A 21149-nucleotide genomic window follows, 5' to 3' on the forward strand; every position below is an offset into this window, starting at 1 on the left:
CATGTGGCTTAAAATAACTAAAATTAAACCATGGATTACATTTTAGATGTATTATTAAATAAAACTTACCCTCAGGCCTTATCAGATTATCTTCCTAAGTTTGGTGCACATTTATTGGACAGTTCAAATGTAAAGTAAGCAATGATCTTATCCCAACAAACAAGTGTCAATGAATCAGAGGAGGTTAAGATTATTTAAACAATATGATTTTAGAACTTTAACTTAGAGACAGTAGCTTACACTAAGTAGTCGGTTTAATTGAATTGAATTGAATTTATACCATGTGTACAATTTCTAATTGCCTGTGTACCAAGCATCATATAAAGCCAGAGTATCAATCCTTGTAAGTCCCATACTCCCACTGGATGGGATTGGTTTTGAGTCTGACAATAAATCCCATCAGATCTATAAAATTGCATGGCATGCGTGAAGGAGTCCGGGAAACAAAAAGCCATGGGGTCCACTGTCATGTTTACATGAAATCCACACCCAACGAAGCACTTGAGGATGCAGAAACTCAGCCAAAGCTTTGGATCGAACTTATATTTGTGTTTTCCCTTAATCATAGTGGTACACACCTTGTCATACAAACATCACTATGGACCCATGGAGGTTCCAATGGTGGGCACACTCATACCCGTTGTTTCCTGCATTGTGGCCAACTTGAACTTTGAATCTTACTTATTTTGGGATCACGTCCTAAGATGAGGTATCTTAACTGATGGACAGATTGGATTTCAGACAAACATCACATTGGATCCACCAATCTTTATGTTACATGGTCGCCTCATCCGATGACACCTTGATTTCCTCTTCACACGGCATAAGAAAATGGTGAATAGCTTGTTTGAATTCCTTAGTAGCTTTAAAAAAAAAAAAAAAAAAAAACTTTAAACCTCCTGCCAGGTGCTGGTATTAGAAGGCCGTGGAGCTACTTTCCGCTCCACAGCCCTTGTAGGATTAGCAAAACCTCATGATTTAGATCTTAAAATAGTAAAATCTAGATTTGTAAGATCTATTTGGATATTTTTCTTTTGTATTTTGGGTGAAGTGATTAGCAACACCTCATGATTTAGATTTTAAATTAGTAAAATCTAGATTTGTAAGATCTATTTGGATATTTATCTTTTGTATTTTGGGTAAAGCCACACGCACGCACATTTTTTGTGTCTTCCAAGAAAAACTTACCGTTGGTATTTCACTCTATATAAAACCCCTAAAGCCATATGCATGAAGAGTGTTGGTGAATAATAGACTGGAATTGAAAAAAAAGAAGTATGAGTCGGAACAAAATATTCTCCTACAGAGGGAGAAAACCCTGAAAAGTCAACCCCTTTGAAGGGTTTGTGTGAAAATCCGTTCTTCCCCTCTTCTTTCCTTCTTTCTCATACATCCTGCGTCACACAGCCCCATCATTCCCACTGATGTGTCATCGTGTAGGACATCCAACCATGCACTAGATGGGACCATGCTATGAAAATTACCTGCTGTAAAAATCAGGGCAGTCCAGTTATTAGGTGGAACAAACCTGTATGTTGTGTCAAACCATTGGCGGTCCATTTATTTCAACAGTGTGGCCCACCACATGAGTAGACCAGCCTGATTTTCGCCCTAGGTGATTTGATGTTGTGGCCCACCTTTTGCACAGCTTGGATGTTCTACAGAAGTGGCAAATTGGTGTGAAAGGCAGGGCTCCTTGTGGAAGTTCACATACATTGCCTGTATGTGAGCATTTCCCTAAAATGGGCTTCTTCTTCTTCTAGAACCAGAAGGCTCTAATATATAATAATAAGAATTACCAAAATGATCTAGAAAATATGTACTTAAACATAGAAAAATTCTTACAGCATTCCGTTTAAGTCTCCCTCGAAAGAATAGCAATGTCCTTCTCTGAGATTCATTTTCTGATAAGCATTTGGCGTCACAAACTTCAACATTTGGAACATAAGGAAGAATAAGATCCTTTTCTAGCCAGACTTGCCCAGGTTTGTACCTGCATATTATCAAAATAATTAATTTCAACAGATAGCATAGCCTTGCACTGAAATCAAAATGGGTTATATGTGATTTCTTAAGATTCTAACCAGTTCCCAGTGGAGTCCATATCAGGTAGAAGCCAAATAGCTGTTTTCATGAATCTGCGAACAGACTTGAAAGACCAAGGATGGTGAACAGGAAGTATATGGTCCCTTCCTTCAGATCTCTGCCAGGCAGGCTGATCTGTCACCCACTTCAGAGCTTCCTGAGTTCACAAAGAGTGATGAATAAGAACTAGTATACAGGAAAAAAATTATTACTGGTTATAAAGAGCAAGCACTTTAGTTCCAAAAGAAATCTGATAAAATAGATGGCTAGCAATGCATCAAAGCATCATGCGAACACATCCCAAAAACAATATATGATACACAGACACCCATCAAATTTGGGGGTCAAAGAGTTTCATAAATATTGTTGGTGGAAAAAAAAAATGTGAGTGAAAGATCCCACTGAATCGAATTTGGTCCATGAATCTAAGAAATGGTGAGAATTCTTGATCGCTCGCAATATCTCTCTCGATTCGAAGATCCAGGATTTGAATTGATGTCGTTTCATTGATTACTCCTAAAGATTTCATTTCAATTGGAATTTGGTTATTCACTATGTACGATGATCCCTGTTAAGCATCCGTGGCTGCATGGTTAATGCGCCCAACTCATAATTGGCAAATTCGTAGGTTCAATTCCTGCTGGATGCATGCCAATGGGAACGTTCAATAAATGCATTGGAATGGGCCCTGTATCAATGGAATCTCATACCTTTAGCGAGTAAACTTACTATTCTGCTTCTTACCAAATTCAGATCTGAAGGAGTTGCAAAAAAATGAATTATACATCTTAAAACAACCTATAGCTCTCTGAAGCATGTTGTGAAGCACAAGAACAAGCACAAACACAGGCCCTTAACAGACTTCTGAAAAAGGTTTGTGTATAACTCATTGTCTCCCTGCTGGATTATGGGTGTTGTGGCTTGAAAGAAACAGTCGGTGTTTTTGGAATCGGAAAAAAGTCCCCCTGGGAGATTTGTAAATTGGTAAAGGAGCTGGTTAAAGAATGAGCGATTGATGCAGAGATTATTGGGGCTGACCAATTACATAATATTTGGGTAGAGTTGTAATTGAGTATTGTGTTTTTGTTTTTTCTTTTTCTTTTTTTTTTTCTTTTTAGTCGTCTGTATTCTTTTGGCTTCAGCCTTTTTTTCAATAAAATTGTCATCATTCAAAATGAAAAAGAAAAAAAGTTTGCATGCCATCTAGTAATGAAGAACTGTGGTGAACATAGATCCTTTTTTTTGTAATTGTTCCAGCGATAGCGCAAGGAGATTCAGAAATCAATCCATAAAGCAAGCAGACAGTTTTCCGGATCCATGTGCTAACCAAATTCAGATCTGAAGTAGTTACAAAAAATGAATTATACAGCTTAAAACAGCCTATAGCTCTCTGAAGCATGTTGTGAAGCACAACCGCAAGCACAAACACAGGCCCTTAACAGACTTCTGAAAAAGGTTTGTGTATAATTCATTGTCTCCCTGCTGGATTATGGGTGTTGTGGCTTGAAAGAAACAGTCGGTGTTTTTGGAATCGGAAAAAAGTCCCCCGGGGAGATTTGCAAATTGGTAAAGGAGCTGGTTAAAGAATGAGCGATCGATGCAGAGATTATTGGGGCTGACCAATTACCTAATATTTGGGTAGAGTTGTAATTGAGTATTGTGTTTTTTGTTTTTTTCTTTTTAGTCATCTGTATTCTTTTGGCTTCAGCCTTTTTTTCAATAAAATTATCCTCATTCAAAATGAAAAAGAAAAAAAGTTTGTATGCCATCTAGTAATGTAGAACTGTGATGAACATAGATTCTTCTTTTTTTAATTGTAATTGTTCCAGCAATAGCGCGAGGAGATTCAGAAATCAATCCATAAAGCAAGCAGATAGTTTTCCGGATCCATGTGCTAACCAAATCATTGAATCTTCATCTTGAGTGAAAGTGCTCACATCCTTCAGACAATCCAACAATCTGGTCAACTCCACAGTTTCCTCATCCAATAAATTCCTACGGCAAGAGGGAGACCAGACCACCAAATCACCGCACATAGAATAGCAATGATCTAATGATATAAATGATCCGGAGCCAGGCAAGCCATTCTAGGGAAAAGGTCTTGCTGCGCTCGGTCACCGCACCAAATATCCACGCATAAGCGAATACGATTTCCCTTTCCATGCAAGAAGGTGATCCCCATTGACTTCCAAATGCTTGAGGCACGATGTAGAGATGAACTCCTGACACACTGTTGTCCCATCTGCACACTATATTTGCTTGCTATAATTTCCCTCCAAAGACAGTCTGATTCAGTCCCAAATCTCCTTTATATCCGTATCATCATAGGTATTACGGAGATACCCCTAGAGTCGCGGAATTTATTTGGTTAGTGGGAAGAAAAAGAGTGTTAACCATAAACAATTGTAAAAGAGATCCATTGTCCTTCCCAACATATGTTTGATGTGTATGGAGAATGCGGAGACAATATATCATATTTTCATTTGTTGTTCGTATGCTCCACAAGTATGGGAACACTTCTCTGTCCTCTCTCATAGTAATTGGGTCGTACCGAAATCAGTTGTGGAACTTTTATGGGCTTGGCATGGATACCAACTTTTGTCACACCCCAGATCCGGTAGTCCTATACAATCGCTATACTCACTGGTTCTGACACGCGACTAGCCGGACCCTGAGATTGGTGCTCATCGCCCACATGCTAAGTCCCAAGCTTCGCATCTGGCAAAGTGAAGGAAGGGACAGACCTCACTATCCATTCTCAACAAAGAATGAATATTAGAGACAAGATAAGAAACATCGGTTTACAAGTAAATTGTATACTACAAAAGTCCAAAAGTACATCATCTGACTACACCATACATATATACATCATATACAATTCAAAAATCAAAAGGTCGACTCCTTCTCCTGGCATGTCATCTAGCTCATGGTTGCTATTGGTTTTTCTTCTTTGGATTCCTTACCTGGAGTGTTTAAAAGACAAATAAGTTTTATGGCTTAATAAGTACATGGTTTTCAGGATGAGCATGCAAGGTAAACTAACGTGAAAGGCATAAGAAATTATCATAAGAGGTGACTTATGCGAATAGATGTTTGGATGAATAATGAAACGTGGCAATGCGTGAGATGCATAAATTAGCCACATGTAACTCGTAAAACTCTTCACAAACAGGCATCTCACTACAGACTTGACCGCGTTACCCGTCACTACAGATAGAACTCGGGATCCACCGGGGTCAATGCCCATGCACCAAACACCAGCAATCAACCTCACTACTCGCCAGTGGAGTTACAAACCTCCACTGTGCACACCAGTAACGGCCCTCATTCGCTCTTCTCCTCACCGGCTGGTCAGACCGGTCCCCGTTTGCCACCTCAGCCCTATGGCAGGCCGGACCTACCCCTTCTCAACCTATCCTCATCAGTGGGAGTCAAATCCATGACCCCTATATCCACCCGGCCTAGCAGTGAGGTATCCCTAGATACCATCGGGGGTTAGGGTCTTTCAACCCAAGGGGCACATCATCCCCTCTTATTTCCACATTTTCAGTGTCATCATCCATCTCATAATCCAACTATAGACCATATACTGCGATCAAGTTGTTGTGTATAAAGATACAAATTCTCACATATGCATCATGTCATGGTATGCACAGTATTGCTACATGAAAAGTATCTCAAGGATGGCTAAGGACTCGAGGCATGCCACTATGTGAGATGTGAGGCTATTAAAGAGTCACGTACCTCGGTAGCCAATCCCTACATGGTGTCGTCAACTGTCAAACAAATTAGTCTCATAACTCCCTACATTTGCCAACGCAATGCTTTCCTCCACTCGTTTAATCATGATTGACTCAAATTATAATTCTTAGGGTCGCTAATTTAGGGTTATTGTTCATGATTTTGGCTACTATCTCGTCCCATCAATTAACCTTCCACTAACTCCTTATTTTAGTTAATCACGAGTTGTTTGCCACATGGTAAGTAGTTTATTTAAATCATTAAGTAGCTAGATTATCTACTCAAGGTCCATGCTGAATAATTTGAATATACAATGTCTGCATCTGGGTAGACCCTAGGGAGGCTTTAACAGCACAAGTTCAATCGACATGGTCTCCAATGAAGTGGTTCTCATAAGGTTTGAATCTGTTTTAATCTTCGGGACATGATCCACCTAATGGTCAATTGCATTATATATATGTCCAGTTTGGGAAAATAGTGAGCCACTATTTAAACAAGTTGGAAAGGAAAATAAATATTACAATGGGTCTCAGGAAGATTTTAATAAAGGACACTATTTTTTATAGTTTTAAGTACTGCGGCCCACTTGGGCTATAAGTTTGCCTCTCTCTCTCTCTCTCTCTCTCTCTCTCTCTCTCATTAGTAAGGCACGGCGGCCATGAGAGGTTTCAACAGAAAGTGTTTAATCCTCACCATGTGGACCACTCAAGTCTTAAGTCTGCCTGATCCTTGGGCTCCTGGCTTAGAATGGCCGGCCCCCTTCTAATGGACGGTGTGGATACATGATATATATACATTATGATGGGGTCCCAAGGTGGGCCCCACCTGCTGCCTTTGCACGTGCCAAATGAGAGGGGCTCCCTCTCTGGTCATCCCAGCGTCCAAAGAGAGGACGCCTCCTCATGGCCCCCTCTAATGGACGATGTAGATATATAACACATGCATCAGGATGTGGTCCCAAGGTGGGCCCCGCCTGCTATCGTTACACATGCCAACGGAGAGGGCTCCCTCTCTAGTCGTACCAATATCCAGAGAGAGGACGCTTCTCATCCTTTAGTTGGTTTTTTTAAGGATATATATATATATATATATATATATATATATATATATATATATATATATATATATATATATATATATATATATATAATCATTTTATTATTACTATCATTATTTAGGAGGGTACTTTGTTGTGGCAAGCCAACTCCCCAGTGAGTCTTTGAAAGTTTCCAACGGCCAGTACTTACATCTTGTTGTGTGGTCCACTTGAGGTCCAAACTAGCTAGCCTTTAGGCCCATGCACTAAATGATTTGGTGAAACATGTAAGTGGTACAGATGGAGCATATACATCATGATTGGGCCAGTAATGGGCCCCATCAGGTTGCCCCTTTCATTCCAAGAGAAGTCAGCAATAGCCGACGCTGAAATGCAATGTCCAGCAAACAGCATCAGCTACTGCCACTTAAAAAAAATTAATAAAAATGGGAGGGTGTGTGAGGGTCTGGCCATCTTATCAAGTCCATCAGTTTGACAGTGGGGCCCAAGTTCAATGGATCCCACATAGATTGTGAGATTACGCTGATATTTGAAATATTTTTTTTGTGTCTGCCCCACCATCCAAATCGTTGGACGGTTCGGATGACGTTTGAACATCCATGTGGGGCCTTCGATAGCAGGTCCCACACCTACATCATTGAGAGATTGAAATCAAAACAAAATATGAGTAGAAAATGAAATGAAAGGGGGAGCACTCACCTTGCTAATGAGAATAATCTCCTTTCAATGGTTGGATGACCTTGTTTGTAAGGTCTATTTTAGCTTAAAGTTAAGACATTGTTTGAGGTTAATTAGGAGGGGTTTTAGGGGGGCTAAAGATGGGTTACGGAGTGGTTAGTGGAGTTAGGAATGTTGCGCATTCGGTGCCCAAAAATTCATCCATCACCCCTTTATATAGACAATAATTAATTACTTTGATTAATCCTATAATCTATGAGGTGTATGGCTCCCTTTGATTCATGGATGATTGACTCATGATAATTTTCTAATTAGAGACTTTTTTGCTTATCATTAATGGCCTCCATACATTTTTCTAGAAATATCTTGGTCATGTGGACACATCTCCTTGTTTTAAGGAATTATGTTGTTGACTCCTTCACATTTGCTTTATTAATTCAAATGTTAACCTTATATATCTTGTTAGAGCTTGATTAGAAGGTCTTAATAACCTTCTAGATAAAATTAAGGTATTGTAAAACTTGGTGAGGTGGCATAATCTCCTTAGGAAAACCTTTGACTTTTAAGAGCCCATCTTTATTAGTGATTAGTTAAGCTAGTTGTACCTTCCCTAAGTATGCTTCATATAGCATTATTGTGAGTATTAATTTAATTAAAATATGCTAGGTGTCATAGCTCTCCTTAAATCAAGGAAGAGTCATGACTTTTAGTTAATGAAGTTACCTACCTCATTAATCTTATAAGTAAAGTGACTTTAATGAGTCATGGAGTAGGTTATCTTAACACTTAAGTTTATATTTAGCTTAAATTAATCTTAATAGAACAGTTTCAAGTATGAACTCATCATTATTTCATGATGGTGTCATTCATATACATTTTCATAGATATTTGCAAATGGAAAGGTATCACTTCTTCACATCATAACTTATGTTCAGTGTCACGCGTCCATATGCGGAAGTAATCGTTCGATTCGTCTCGTCGGGGCGGTCATCATGGTATGAATTTCGAGTATTTAGAGTCGCATTATGAAGGACGCATTCTCTAAGCACTATTAGGGGTCTTGTTGGGTATTTGGATTGTACATGCAGGCATTACAGAGTTTTATTTCGGAAGGTGAACCTCATCTACCAAGCGGTCAGTTGTACTTACAGGCTGAGTCGGGTATTACAAGTCCACCCTCATAAATATTGTCCTCGGAATTTCTGCTATATTGCCTAAATAAGAGCTTCATGATCGAAAGAGTGAAATGACTGAAAACCTTTTTATTGCAAGAAGGATATCATCAAGGTGTTCCAAAAGGGTAATAGTGGCCATAACTGCCACCACCGTTACCGTTATGATTGAGTAGTAACAACCGTTACGGCCCCCGTATCGACCGTTACGGGTGTTTTTTATTTTCTGAAAAAACCGTTACGGGGCTGTTATAGGCCATTACGGTCCGTTACGACCGTTTCGACCCCGTAACGCGTAACGGTTATGACCATTACCATTACATAACCGATTTTGAATACCTTGGATATCATACATCGATGATATTTTATAGTATCCATAAAGTTCATAGAAACGAGTGGGGGTATTTCTTACGAATGTCCTCCTCCCGTTCCCACGAGACCTCTGCCTCGTTATGGTGTCCCCACTGCACTTTCACCAACGGAATCTTCTTCGTCCGGAGGACCTACTCTTTCCAATCCAAGACACAGACCGGATGTTCTATATACAATACGTCCTCACGGATCTCAATTGGCTGTCAGTTGATGATGTGCTCCGTCACTGACTCACACCTCCTCAACATGGATACGTGAAATACGTTGTGAACACCCGCCAGCTGGGGAGGCAAGGCTAACTGACACGTTATCTGGCCAATCCGCTTTACTACCTCGAAGGGACATGTATATCGCGAGGCGAGCTTCCCTTGCTTGCCAAATCAAACTATGCCCTACATGGTTAAGACCTTGAGATAGACAAAATCTCCAATAGTAAATTTCAATTCTCTACGTCTATGATTAGCATAACTCTTCTGTTGGCTTTAAGCTGTGCGCATACTCTTCCTGACAAGCTCTATCTTTTCCGAGGTTTGCTGAACAATTTCAGGCCCAAGCAAACTTCACTCTTCGACTTCTGTCCAACAACTGGTTGACCTGCAGGGTCTGTCGTACAAGGCCTCATACAGAGCCATGCCGATAGTCGCCTGATAGCTATTATTATATGCAAACTCGCCAACGGCAGATGATTATCCCACCTACCCTGGAAATCCAGCACGCACGCCCTAAGCATATCCTCTAAAATCTGATTAACCCTCTCGTTCTGCCCATTTGTCCGAGGATGGTAGCCGTCTTAGGGATGTCCTCCTCTCGGACTCGAAGCTGATGGTATCCGAAGCGTAGGTCGATCTTCAAGAAGAACTCCACTTCTCTGAGATGATCAAACAAATCGTCAACCCTTGGTAATGGATACTTGTTCTTGATAGTTACCTTATTTAGCTCCCTGTAATCCACACAGAGTCTCAACGACCCGTCCTTCTTTTTTACAAATAGGACTAGGGCTCCCCAGGGAATAGGAGGACGACATTCGTAAGAAATACCCCCACTTGTTTCTATTAACTTTATGAATACTATAAAATATCGTCGATATATGATATCTTTCTTGCAATAAAAATGTTTTCAATCATTTCACACTTTCGATCATGAAGCTCCCATTTAGCCAATATAACAGAAATTTTGATGACGAAATTTTTATGAGGGTGGCCTTGTAATACCCGACTCAACCTATAAGTACGACCGACTGGTTACTAGATGAGTTTCACCTTATGAAATAAAACCTTGTAATGCCTCCATGTTCAATCCAAATACTCGACGAGACCCCTAATAGTGCCTAGAGGGTACGTCCCTCGTAATGCGATTGTAAATACCCGAAACTCATACCATGATGACTGCCCCGACAAGACAAATCCAATGATAACTTCCGCACACAGGCATGTGACCCTGAACGCAGGTTATGACGTGAAGAACCGACACCTTTTCATGTGCAAATATCTATGAAAATGTATATGAATGGCACCATCATCAGGTAATCATCATCAGGTAATGACGAGTTCATACTTGAAACTATTCCATTAAGATTAGTTTAAGCTAAATATAAACTTAAGTGTTAAGATAACCTACTCCATGACTCATTAAAGTCACTTTACTAATAATACTAATGAGGTAGGTAACTTCATTAACTAAAAGACAAGGCTCTTCCTTGATTTAAGGAGAGTTATGACACCTATCATATTTTAATTAAATTAATACTCACTATAATGCTACATGAAGCCTACTTAGGGAAGGTACAACTAGCTTAACTAATCACTAATAAAGAGGGACTCTTAAAAGTCAAAGGTTCTCCATGATTTAAGGAGATTATGCCACCTCACCAAGTTCTACAATACCTTAATTTTATCTAGAAGGTCATTAAGACATTTTAATTAAGCTCTAACAAGATATATAAGGCTAACATTTGAATTAATAAAGCAAATGTGAAAGAGTCAACAACACGATCCTTTAAAACAATGAGATGTGTACACATGGCCAAGATATTTCTAGAAAAATGTATGGAGGCCATTTATGACAAGTAAAAAGTCTCTAGTTAGGAGATTATCATGAGACAACCATCCATGAATCAAGGGGAGCCATACACCTCATAGATTGTAGGATTAATCAAAGTAATTAATTAGTCTATATAAAGGGGTGATGGATGAATTTTTGGGCACCTAATGCCCAAAATTCCTAACTCCACTAACCAATCCCTAACCCATCTTTAGCCCCCTAAAACCCCTCCTAATTAACCCCGAACAATGTCTTAACTTTAAGCTAAAATAGACCTTACAATCAAGGTCCCCCCCCCCCCGCATTTCATTTCCTACTCTTATTTTGTTTTGATTTCATTCTCTTAATGATGTAGGTGTGGGACCCACCAACGAAAGCCCCACATGGACGTTCAAACGTCATCCGAACTGTCCAATAGTTTAGACGGTGGGGCAAACACAAAAATAAAAAATAAAAAATCAACATAATCTCACAATCTATGTGGGATCCACTGAATTTGGGCTCCACCATCAAACTGGTGGACTCGATAAGAAGACCAGACCCTCGCACACCCTGCCATTATATATATATATATATATATATATATATATATATATATATATATATATATATATATATATATATATATATATATATATATATATAAAACTAAGTGGCAATAGCTGACGTCTCAGCATCAACCACTGCTGATTTCTCTTGGAATGAGAGGGGCAACCGGATGGAGCCACTACTGGCCTAATCATGATGTATATGCTCCATCCGTACCACTCGTATGTTTCACCAGATCGTTTTAGTGTCTGGGCCTAAAGGCTAGCCATATTTGGACCTTGAGTAGATAATCTAGCTACTTAATTATTTAAATAAACTACTTACCATGTGGCAAACAACTCGTAATTAACTAAAATAAGGCATTAGTGGAAGGTTAATTGATGGGACAGGATAGCAGCCAAAATCATGAACAATAACCATAAATTAGTAACCCTAAGAATTATAATTTGAGTCAATCATGATTAAACAAGTTAAGGAAAGCATTGTGTTGGCAAATGTAGGGAGCTCTAAGACTAATCTGTTTGACAGCTGACGACACCATGTAGGGATTGGCTACCCAGGTACGTGACTCTTTAATAGCCTCACATCTTGCATAGTGGCATGCCTCGAGTCCTTGGCCATCCTTGAGATACTTTTCATGTAGCAATACCGTACAAACCATGACATGATGCATATGTGAGAATTTGTATCATGATACACCACAGCTTGATCGCAGTATATAGTCTATAATTAGATTATGAGATGGATGATGACATCAAAAATGTGGAAAGAAGAGGGGATGATGTGCCTCATGGGTTGAAAGACCCTAAACCCAGATGGTACCTAAGGATGCCTCACTGCTAGGCCGGGTGGATACAAGGGTCATGGATTTGACTCCCACTGACGAGACCAGGTTGAGAAGGGTTAGGTCCAACCCGCCATAGGGTTGAGGTGGCAAACGGGGACCGATCTAACCCGCCGGCGAGGAGAAGCACAAATGAGGTCCGTTACTGGGGTGCACAGTGGAGGTTTGTAACTCCACTGGCAGGTAACGAGGTCGATTGCTGGTGTTTGGTGCATAAGCATCGACCCCGGTGGATCCCGAGTTTTATCTGTAGTGACAGGTAACGCGGTCAAGTCTATGGTGAGATGCCTGTTTGTGAAGAGTTTTATGAGTGCATGTAGCTAATTTATGCATCTCACACATAGCCACGTTTCATTATTCATCCAGACATCTATTCGCATAAGTCACCTCTTATGATAATTTCTTATGGCTTTCACGTTAGTTTACCTTGCATGCTCACATCCCAAAAACCATGTACTTATTAAGCCATAAAACTTATTTGTCTTTTAAACACTCCAGGTAAGGAATCTAAAGAAGAAAAACCGATGGCAACCACGAGCTAGACGACACGCTGGGAGAAGGAATCGACCTTCCTTTTGATTTTTGAATTGTATATGATGTATATATGTATGGTGTAGTCAGATGTACTTTTGGACTTTGGTAGTATACAATTTACTTGTAAACCGATGTTTCTTATCTTGTCTCTGATATTCCTTTTTTGTCGAGAATGGATAGTGAGGTTTGTCCCTTCCTTCACTTTGCCAGACGCCAAGCTCGAGACTTAGCATGTGGGCGATGAGCACCAATCATAAGGTCCGGCTAGTCGCATGTCAAAACCGGTGGGTATGGTGATTGTACAGGACTACCGGGTTTGGGGCATGACAAAAGTTGAAAAACAATATAGAGGCTTCTTATTATGGCTATTTTTCGGTCTATCTAGGGAGGTCAGAATAATCGTTGTTTTCGTAACAAGGGAACTTCTTTAGAAGAGGTCATTAGCAAAGATAAGAGTTCAACGTTGGGATGTGCATCCTTTGTAGCTACAGCAAAGTCTGTCAATCTCTCCTCTTTTTGATGTGTAGAGTTGGGTTGTATTTTTTCTCATCTATTGGTGAGTCATTGAATAAATTTCTGCCTCTCAAAAAAAAATTGTTCAAGCAATATGTTGTTAAAGCGTGTTACTATTTTTTTAAAGATAACAATGTTTTATTAACAACAGCCAACACAAAGACGGCACAAAAGAATTACAATTTAAACACTACACCCCCCAAAATATTACCTCTCTTCTTGTCCTACCAAAACTGAATGTGATTGCCATCTCCCAACAAGAAGGCCATCCCCTTTCAAACTTTGTCATCACCGAAGATACCGCCCTCCAAAGAGCTGACATTCAATAGGGCAAGGACTCCCTAATCCACCATCCCTTTTTTTCTTGGATCCCGTACAATTTAGCAATTAACTCACGGAAGATACCACCCTCCAAAGAGCTGACATTCGATAGGGCAAGGACTCCCTAATCCAGCATCCCTTTTCTTGGATCTTGTACTATTTAGCAATCAACTCTCCGCAAAGCCTCCCTTCTTTTGTCACAAACCGCCATAGCTATTTCCCGAGAAGGGCCAAAGTCATCCCATCCAACTCTCTAATTGTCATCCCTCCCCCTCTTCAGCCATTGATTTACAAACCACTTCCCACCTTACAAGGTGGAATTTGTGATTTTCTCCCGAACCACACCGAAGAAAATATTACCTTAGTTTCTCCAACCTTTTCAAACCAATTTTGGGGAACGTAAGAGAGACATGAAGTAAACAGGAAGATTCAATAGGGCAGCCTTGAAGAGCGTAATTCTCCCACCCAAGGATAGATGATGACTTTTCCACTTCGACAGCTTCCTCTCAACCCCCTCTAACACCTTATCCCAAACGTGCTTGGTCGACTTTCCTATACAAATGAGGCAGTGAAAATACATTGACAGGAAAGAGCCGGCTCCACAGCAAAAAAGTATTCGAAAGCATGCCCACCTCCTGCTTAGTCATTTGAATTCCCACCATCTCATTTTTACGGAGGTTAATGGTTAGCCCGAAGATCGCTTCAAAGCATTTAATAACCTTCCAAGTATTTCCCTCCACCACCACTTCATCTGCGTCACAAAGTAAGATTGTCTCATTGGCGAATTAAAGATGAGACATGAATTTGCACCTTTGCTATCTCAAATCCTCAAATTAGACGGACCTCCCAACCTTTTATCGAGCATTCTGCTAAGGTCCTCTACGACTACTAAAAACAAGAATGGAGAAAGGGTCAACCTGTCTTAGGCCCCTTGAGTCCTTAAAGAAATCATTAGGAGAACCATTTACCATGATGGAAAAGCTCGCTGATCAAACACATGCCCATATCCATTCCCTCCATTTCTCCTTAATGTCCAATTTGTCCAACATATAGTCCAAGAAATCCCAATCAACTTGGTCAAAGGCTTTTTCCAAATCTAGCTTACATACAACCCCATTCTGACCTTCATTATACCAAGAGTTGATGGGCTCATGAGCCATGAGCGCACTATCCAGGATTTGCCTACCTACCATGAACGCATCTTAGTTATCGAATATAGTGTTTGGTAGGACTCCTTGAATCTGGATGTGAGAATTTTAACTAAAATCTTCTATAGGCTACCAAGGAGACTTATTAGTCTAAAATCTTTCAAATTTCACGCCTTCAATCTTCGGGATGATGGCTATAAAAGTGGCTCCAAGCTCCAAAGACAAACGACCCCATTGAAGAAATTCCTTAATGAATTTCACCAGATCCTCTTTCACTACTACCCAAACACCTAGAAAAAGGCGATTGGAAAGCCATCCGGACCCAAGGCTTTATCTTTCCCTAAGAAATCAACTACCACCTCAATTTCTTCCTTGGTCACAATCTTGTCAAGAAACATTGCATCCGCACTGGAAATCTAGGGACAAGAGAAGTTATCCAATTAGGGTCGCTGCCATTCTTCCCCCTTAAACAAATTGCTGAAGTTCACATTGGAGTCACACACCCGATCCTTATCCTCTAGCCTTTTAATTATCCACAACCAAGCTTGAAATCATGTTCCTCCTAACCCCTGCACTTGCAATATTGTAGAAGAACCGCATGTTTTTATCCCCTTCCTTCAACCAGATTACCCTCCACTACCTCCATTATATCTCTTCTTCTTTGAGGCGATTAGAGTGATCCACAGACAGTTTACCCATGCTGACTTTCTCTTCCTCTGTCAGCTCACCTCCTTCTTAAATATCCATAATTTCATTCTTGGCTTCCCAATTGCCAAGCACCTCCCATTTCCATGTGTAATCTTGCATCTTATATGCTTCAACTTCTTGCTTAAAATAAACCGAACATATCCCTATTCCTTGCACTTAGACAAACTCCCACCATTACTTAACAAGGTCCTTAAAACCTTCCACGTCCAACCGCATGAGCTCAAATATGAAGGGCTTAGGCACCCAATTTTCCTCCTCCACATCTAACAAGATAGGGTGATGGTCAGTAGCAGGCCTAGAATGGAAATTTTGATGAGCCAAAGGGAATTTTTCTACCCACTTAGGAAATAGTAGAAATCTATCGAGGCAAGACTTGATCACCTTATCTTGACCATTTGACCATATGAATTTGGCTCCTCCCAATGGGAGATCCACCAGTTCATTTGACAAAATCTACTTAGAAAAATTTTGCATGCTTCTTGTAATGCAACTTGCATTTAACTTCTCATATGAGAATCTTATCACATTGAAGTCCCCTCGCACGCACCACAGAAGCGCCCATCTAACCCAAACATAATAAAGCTCCTCCCAAAAGGGTGATCTATTGTCAAACTAATACGGCCAATAAACAGTAATAAACAACCATCGAAACCCAAAGATTGGGTCTTGGAGGACCACCTATACATTGAAAGAACCGCACCACCAATCTTCCCAAGACCAAATTCCATTTTTCCACGCCACGATGATTCCTCCAACAGAGCCTACTGCATCTAACGACCATCAAATCCTTGTTCTGGACCCCAGATAGAATCGAGCATTTTCTATCAACTAATTGTAACGTGGATTCCTGAAGGGAAATCAGATGAGCCTTCGCCTTGCAACACAAGTCTTTCACCTTAAGCCTCTTCTCCTTTCTCCCCAAACCTCTTACATTGAAACTTTAGCAGTTTCATTGGGAAACCATTCTCATCCCTCCTCCCTTCTTCGTAGGGCAAGCCTTGGATCCTGACTCGTAACTAATCGACGACTCGAGGCCCAAAAGTTCCCTCCAGCCTTTTGGTGTTCTTCTTGCCTTGAATGAGCTTGTTGGGTCTTCTGGATTCCTTTCTCCTTCACAAACTAGAGCAAAGCAATGCCATCTTCATCACAATCACCGAAGGTTACCCCCTCCATCTTCCAAATTGGGCCAATTGCTTCCTTAATCCCACTCAAACAACTAGGTAGCTGGGACATATCCTCCCACACTGATGGAGACTAATGGATACCGATCCTTCTCAGCAGATCCTTCGGTTATTTTGATTGGAATTACGACTAACGTCTCCAAAGGGGATAACTGATGCAGGACAATTAACCACTTGCTCTAAAAGCTCGAATTGTTAAAGTATGACGAATTAATCCCTTTATCTCATAGCCCAGGCCCCATATCTCATGGGTTTTGGGACCTCGGCTAAACCTCCTTCGTGGGCCCCAAATCACATGGACCGCCCACCCCGAGTGTGTCCCCGCATCCCACGGGCTACCCCACTCGAGCCCAGTGTGAAATGTGCATTAATCACCCCTGGTGAAGAGTCTCGAACACGAGACCTCCTCCGTGGGCCGCACCCACCCCGAGTGTGCCCCTGCATCTCACAAGCGACCCCACTTGAGCCCAGTGTGAAAATGCCCCTGCATTAATCACCCCCGGTGAGGAGTCTCGAACCTGAGACCTCCCGCTCTAATACCAATTTGATGCAGGACAATTAACCACTTGCTCTAAAAGCTCGAACTGTTAGAGTATGGCGAATTAATCCCTTTATCTCATAGCCCAGGCCCCACATCTCATGGGTTTTAGGACCTCGGCTAAACCTCCTTCGTGGGCCCCAAATCACATGGACCGCCCACCCCGAGTGTGTCCCCGCATCCCACGGGCTACCCCACTCGAGCCCGGTGTGAAATGCGCATTAATCACCCCTGGTGAGGAGTCTCGAACACGAGACCTCCTCCGTGGGCCGCACCCACCCCGAGTGTGCCCCTGCATCCCACAAGCGACCCCACTCGAGCCCAGTGTGAAAATGCCCCTGCATTAATCACCCCCGGTGAGGAGTCTCGAACCTGAGACCTCCCGCTCTGATACCAATTTGATGCAGGACAATTAACCACTTGCTCTAAAAGCTCGAACTGTTAAAGTATGACGAATTAATCCCTTTATCTCATAGCCCAGGCCCCACATCTCATGGGTTTTAGGACCTCGGTTAAACCTCCTTCGTGGGCCCCAAATCACATGGACCGCCCACCCCGAGTGTGTCCCCGCATCCCACGGGCTACCCCACTCGAGCCCGGTGTGAAATGCGCATTAATCACCCCTGGTGAGGAGTCTTGAACACGAGACCTCCGTGGGTCGCACCCACCCCGAGTGTGCCCCTGCATCCCACAAGCGACCCCACTTGAGCCCAGTGTGAAAATGCCCCTGCATTAATAACCCACCATCCTTGTCTTCTCGAAGAAAGAGCGCCTAGCCTCCCCTCCCTACTCGAGCTTGGTCGCTTAAAAAGCTTCTACGAGTATCTCTGTCTACGATAACCAAGATGTCTAACAAAGTGTTATTCAGCAAACCACCATGGGAAGGGACTTGGGGAGGCCTCCTTCATTGTTGACTTCCAATGAAGAGACCTCTTACTTGACCAATGAATAGCTTTTGTAGTCCCCTTCTTCACTCTCTTGCACCTCAACACAGAGGGAAAGACTGGAATCAGGGGAGTCTTCCAGCTCCAATAAAAATAAAAAATAAAAAAATAAAAAAAGAGGAGAGAGCTCGGACATGAGAAAATAGCCAGGACCTAAATCACGTGCTGCATGCCCCCAAGAGCCCGCATGTGCTGGGGGAGACCAGAGACACAAAAACCAAACAAGCGTCACGAGCCCCTCCCCAACTACTTGTCTACACCAGAGATCTCCCGAGACCTCTTAACCAAAATGAGTCAACTTCAAGGACAAGCACATCAACAGAAGGAACTTCGAGAGTGTCGACTCTCCTGCCTTCAATACCACATGTCGTCTAGATGTTTCGCCTTGTGCCACATGACTCTTCATCGAACACAGAGATAGGCCATGTGTCCCAAGCCTTGCAAGCCTTCCCTCCCGAGGTTATTGCACCCCTGACCACACGCCCATCCATCATACGCTCAACCTGCCAAGCCAACAAACAACATATAACCGTACAAAGTCATTGCCACTACCTTACTCCCACCCACCTTGCTACATGTCATCACAAGCAAAGATTGACCATCACCTACCCCCTAGTAACCAATCAGACGCCTCCAAACATACAAACCCTCATCTAGTGCTCCACCGGGCCATGAAGATTGTGCTCTGATGTCTTCTCCTTACCCAACTCCACTCATCCCCACCAGAGCTTCAGCCCCCCTATGCTACCAATCTTCTCCCCATCTTCTCGGAACTCCCCAACGCATCTCCCTCTCGACCCAAATCATCGTTCTCTTAACCCCTACTACGATAGGAATGGATTGCAAATCTTCCTCCACTCATTTCCTCCGAAGGCAGACTCTAGCAACGCTAATGTCCTCCCCATTTTCAATCTCTTGATCAACGGCCACAACTTCTACCAAGCACAAACCCAGCGTTAGTAAAGTTTCCAGGAACTAGAGCTCCAAAGGAATTCCCCATAATAGATATTGCACTTCTTTTGAATTGAAAATGGAGTTCGCCTTCGACTTGCAAACAAATAACAACAAGCCGTCGTGAAACAGAGCTACTACCATTACCACCCAATCTAGATTGGCTTCCGGTCGAAGAGATATCCAGATCTTGTTCTCCCTATTTTGTAAATGACGCCACTCCATTCTGTAAATTAAAAGGTGTTGATGAAAACCAGCATTTGTCAAAAGCATCATTGGTCTAGGCTATGGTGTAGGGATTCTTCTAAATGGATGAGTCCTAGTGCCAAACACATCTCATTCCACCTTTGGGTGCAATTAATGCTTTCTGGGTTCCTTTTCTAGTCATTTCTGAATTTCTCAAAAAAAAAAAAAAAAAATTAACAGTGCCATATGCTGTGAATCATACCCTCCTCAACAGAAAGCTTTTACATTACCACATTATACCACATGCGCATGCGCATGCGCCCGTGCACACATTCATACATAGCCCCCCATGTATAAAGCAGTATAAGACTGACATTTTTAAATTGTTAAACCAAAATAGTGCCGAGTTCACATATTCCATTCTCAGGTTTTGAGGAGTCCAACACTTGATAATGATAAAATTAAAAAGAAGAAGAAGAAGAAGAAGGAAAAATTATTGTGATACATGATACAGTAATTAACTCAGGATACGACAAGGAACCCCTTCAAACTTGAATTTTCTGAGACATGTGGCATGCTACAAAAATAGGATGGAATAAAATCTACGGCACAAACATAAACCTTGGAAATGCGCCCACACCCTGTAAAGTGCCTTGCACTGCTGTTTCTCCAACAAGAAGAAGCTGATGGTAGTGAAGAACGGGATGTAGAACAAATCCGCCTCCTCTTGCCGATGGACCCGTATAACATTTTTCAAGAGTCTCTCTGATTCTGGTGCAATCAAATCCGCCCATAGCCAGTAATCGACAGAATGCTGTAAAATACAAGTAAACATAATCTCTTTCTGCATTTTTCCAAAATTAATAAACAAACAGTAATGTGAAAATTATAGCAAACTTTCAAAAAGATACACAGCTACAACATGCCAGAGTTCCATTAATTGTCATAAAACGGCTGACTGATTCTCTCAATGTCAGTAAGAAGAATACCCCAGAATTGTAATCTTGAGAACCTCAACCAAGTGGGGCTACATTCTGTGATTGGAAATGGTCACCAGGGTATGCCACGGATGACCCACAGTGCGAACATCACTCAGACTGGACAATCCTGCCTTCCAAGTAATGGACTTTTACTTATTGAATATTAACCATTGGCCTTTGTATTTCTTTTCCTTTTTCTTTTGTTTGCACACAAAGGTGGGCCCACTGGATCATCTGGTTCAGTCCACCATGAGAGTAATTCCAACTAAGGAACGTGGGCCATGAACAGTGTACATCCCGGACACTACGATTTGGATTACACTTATGAGTTGCATGCATTTTTTTAGTGAGACATTCTGCACAAAAAGATATGTACGAGGAGGCCATTACAAGAGTGAGAATAGTTGTGGGTTTTCATAATGGGTTGCAATAAGCTCTCATCTCTTTGCATTTCTTTTTCCTTTTCTTTTCTTTTTTAATGATAATGACGATTTCATACAGAAAACCAAAGAAATAAAGATGGTTGTGTGGCTGGGCGGTTTGGCTGAGGTGGGTTCAGAAGAAATTATGCCCATATCATGGCGAGAAATGTAGCTGGTGGATAGCA

The 21149-nt window shown here is 41.5% G+C and overlaps 1 protein-coding gene across 2 annotated transcripts in view; it reads right to left on the bottom strand.

Annotated features, from left to right (window-relative positions):
- LOC131228219 (probable arabinosyltransferase ARAD1) overlaps nt 1–21149 on the bottom strand; it is a 52296-nt gene that overhangs the window by 23343 nt on the left and 7804 nt on the right. For both annotated transcript variants that reach the window (XM_058224110.1, XM_058224109.1), the window contains exons 2-4: nt 20203–20376; nt 2085–2242; nt 1846–1993 (exon numbers count right to left, since the gene is read on the bottom strand). In XM_058224110.1, coding sequence (XP_058080093.1) covers nt 1846–1993; nt 2085–2242; nt 20203–20376 — 480 coding nt within the window. The remainder of the gene's footprint in view (nt 1–1845; nt 1994–2084; nt 2243–20202; nt 20377–21149) is intronic.

This window comes from Magnolia sinica, chromosome 15, assembly GCF_029962835.1.
Source record: "Magnolia sinica isolate HGM2019 chromosome 15, MsV1, whole genome shotgun sequence".
Lineage (NCBI taxonomy): Eukaryota > Viridiplantae > Streptophyta > Magnoliopsida > Magnoliales > Magnoliaceae > Magnolia > Magnolia sinica.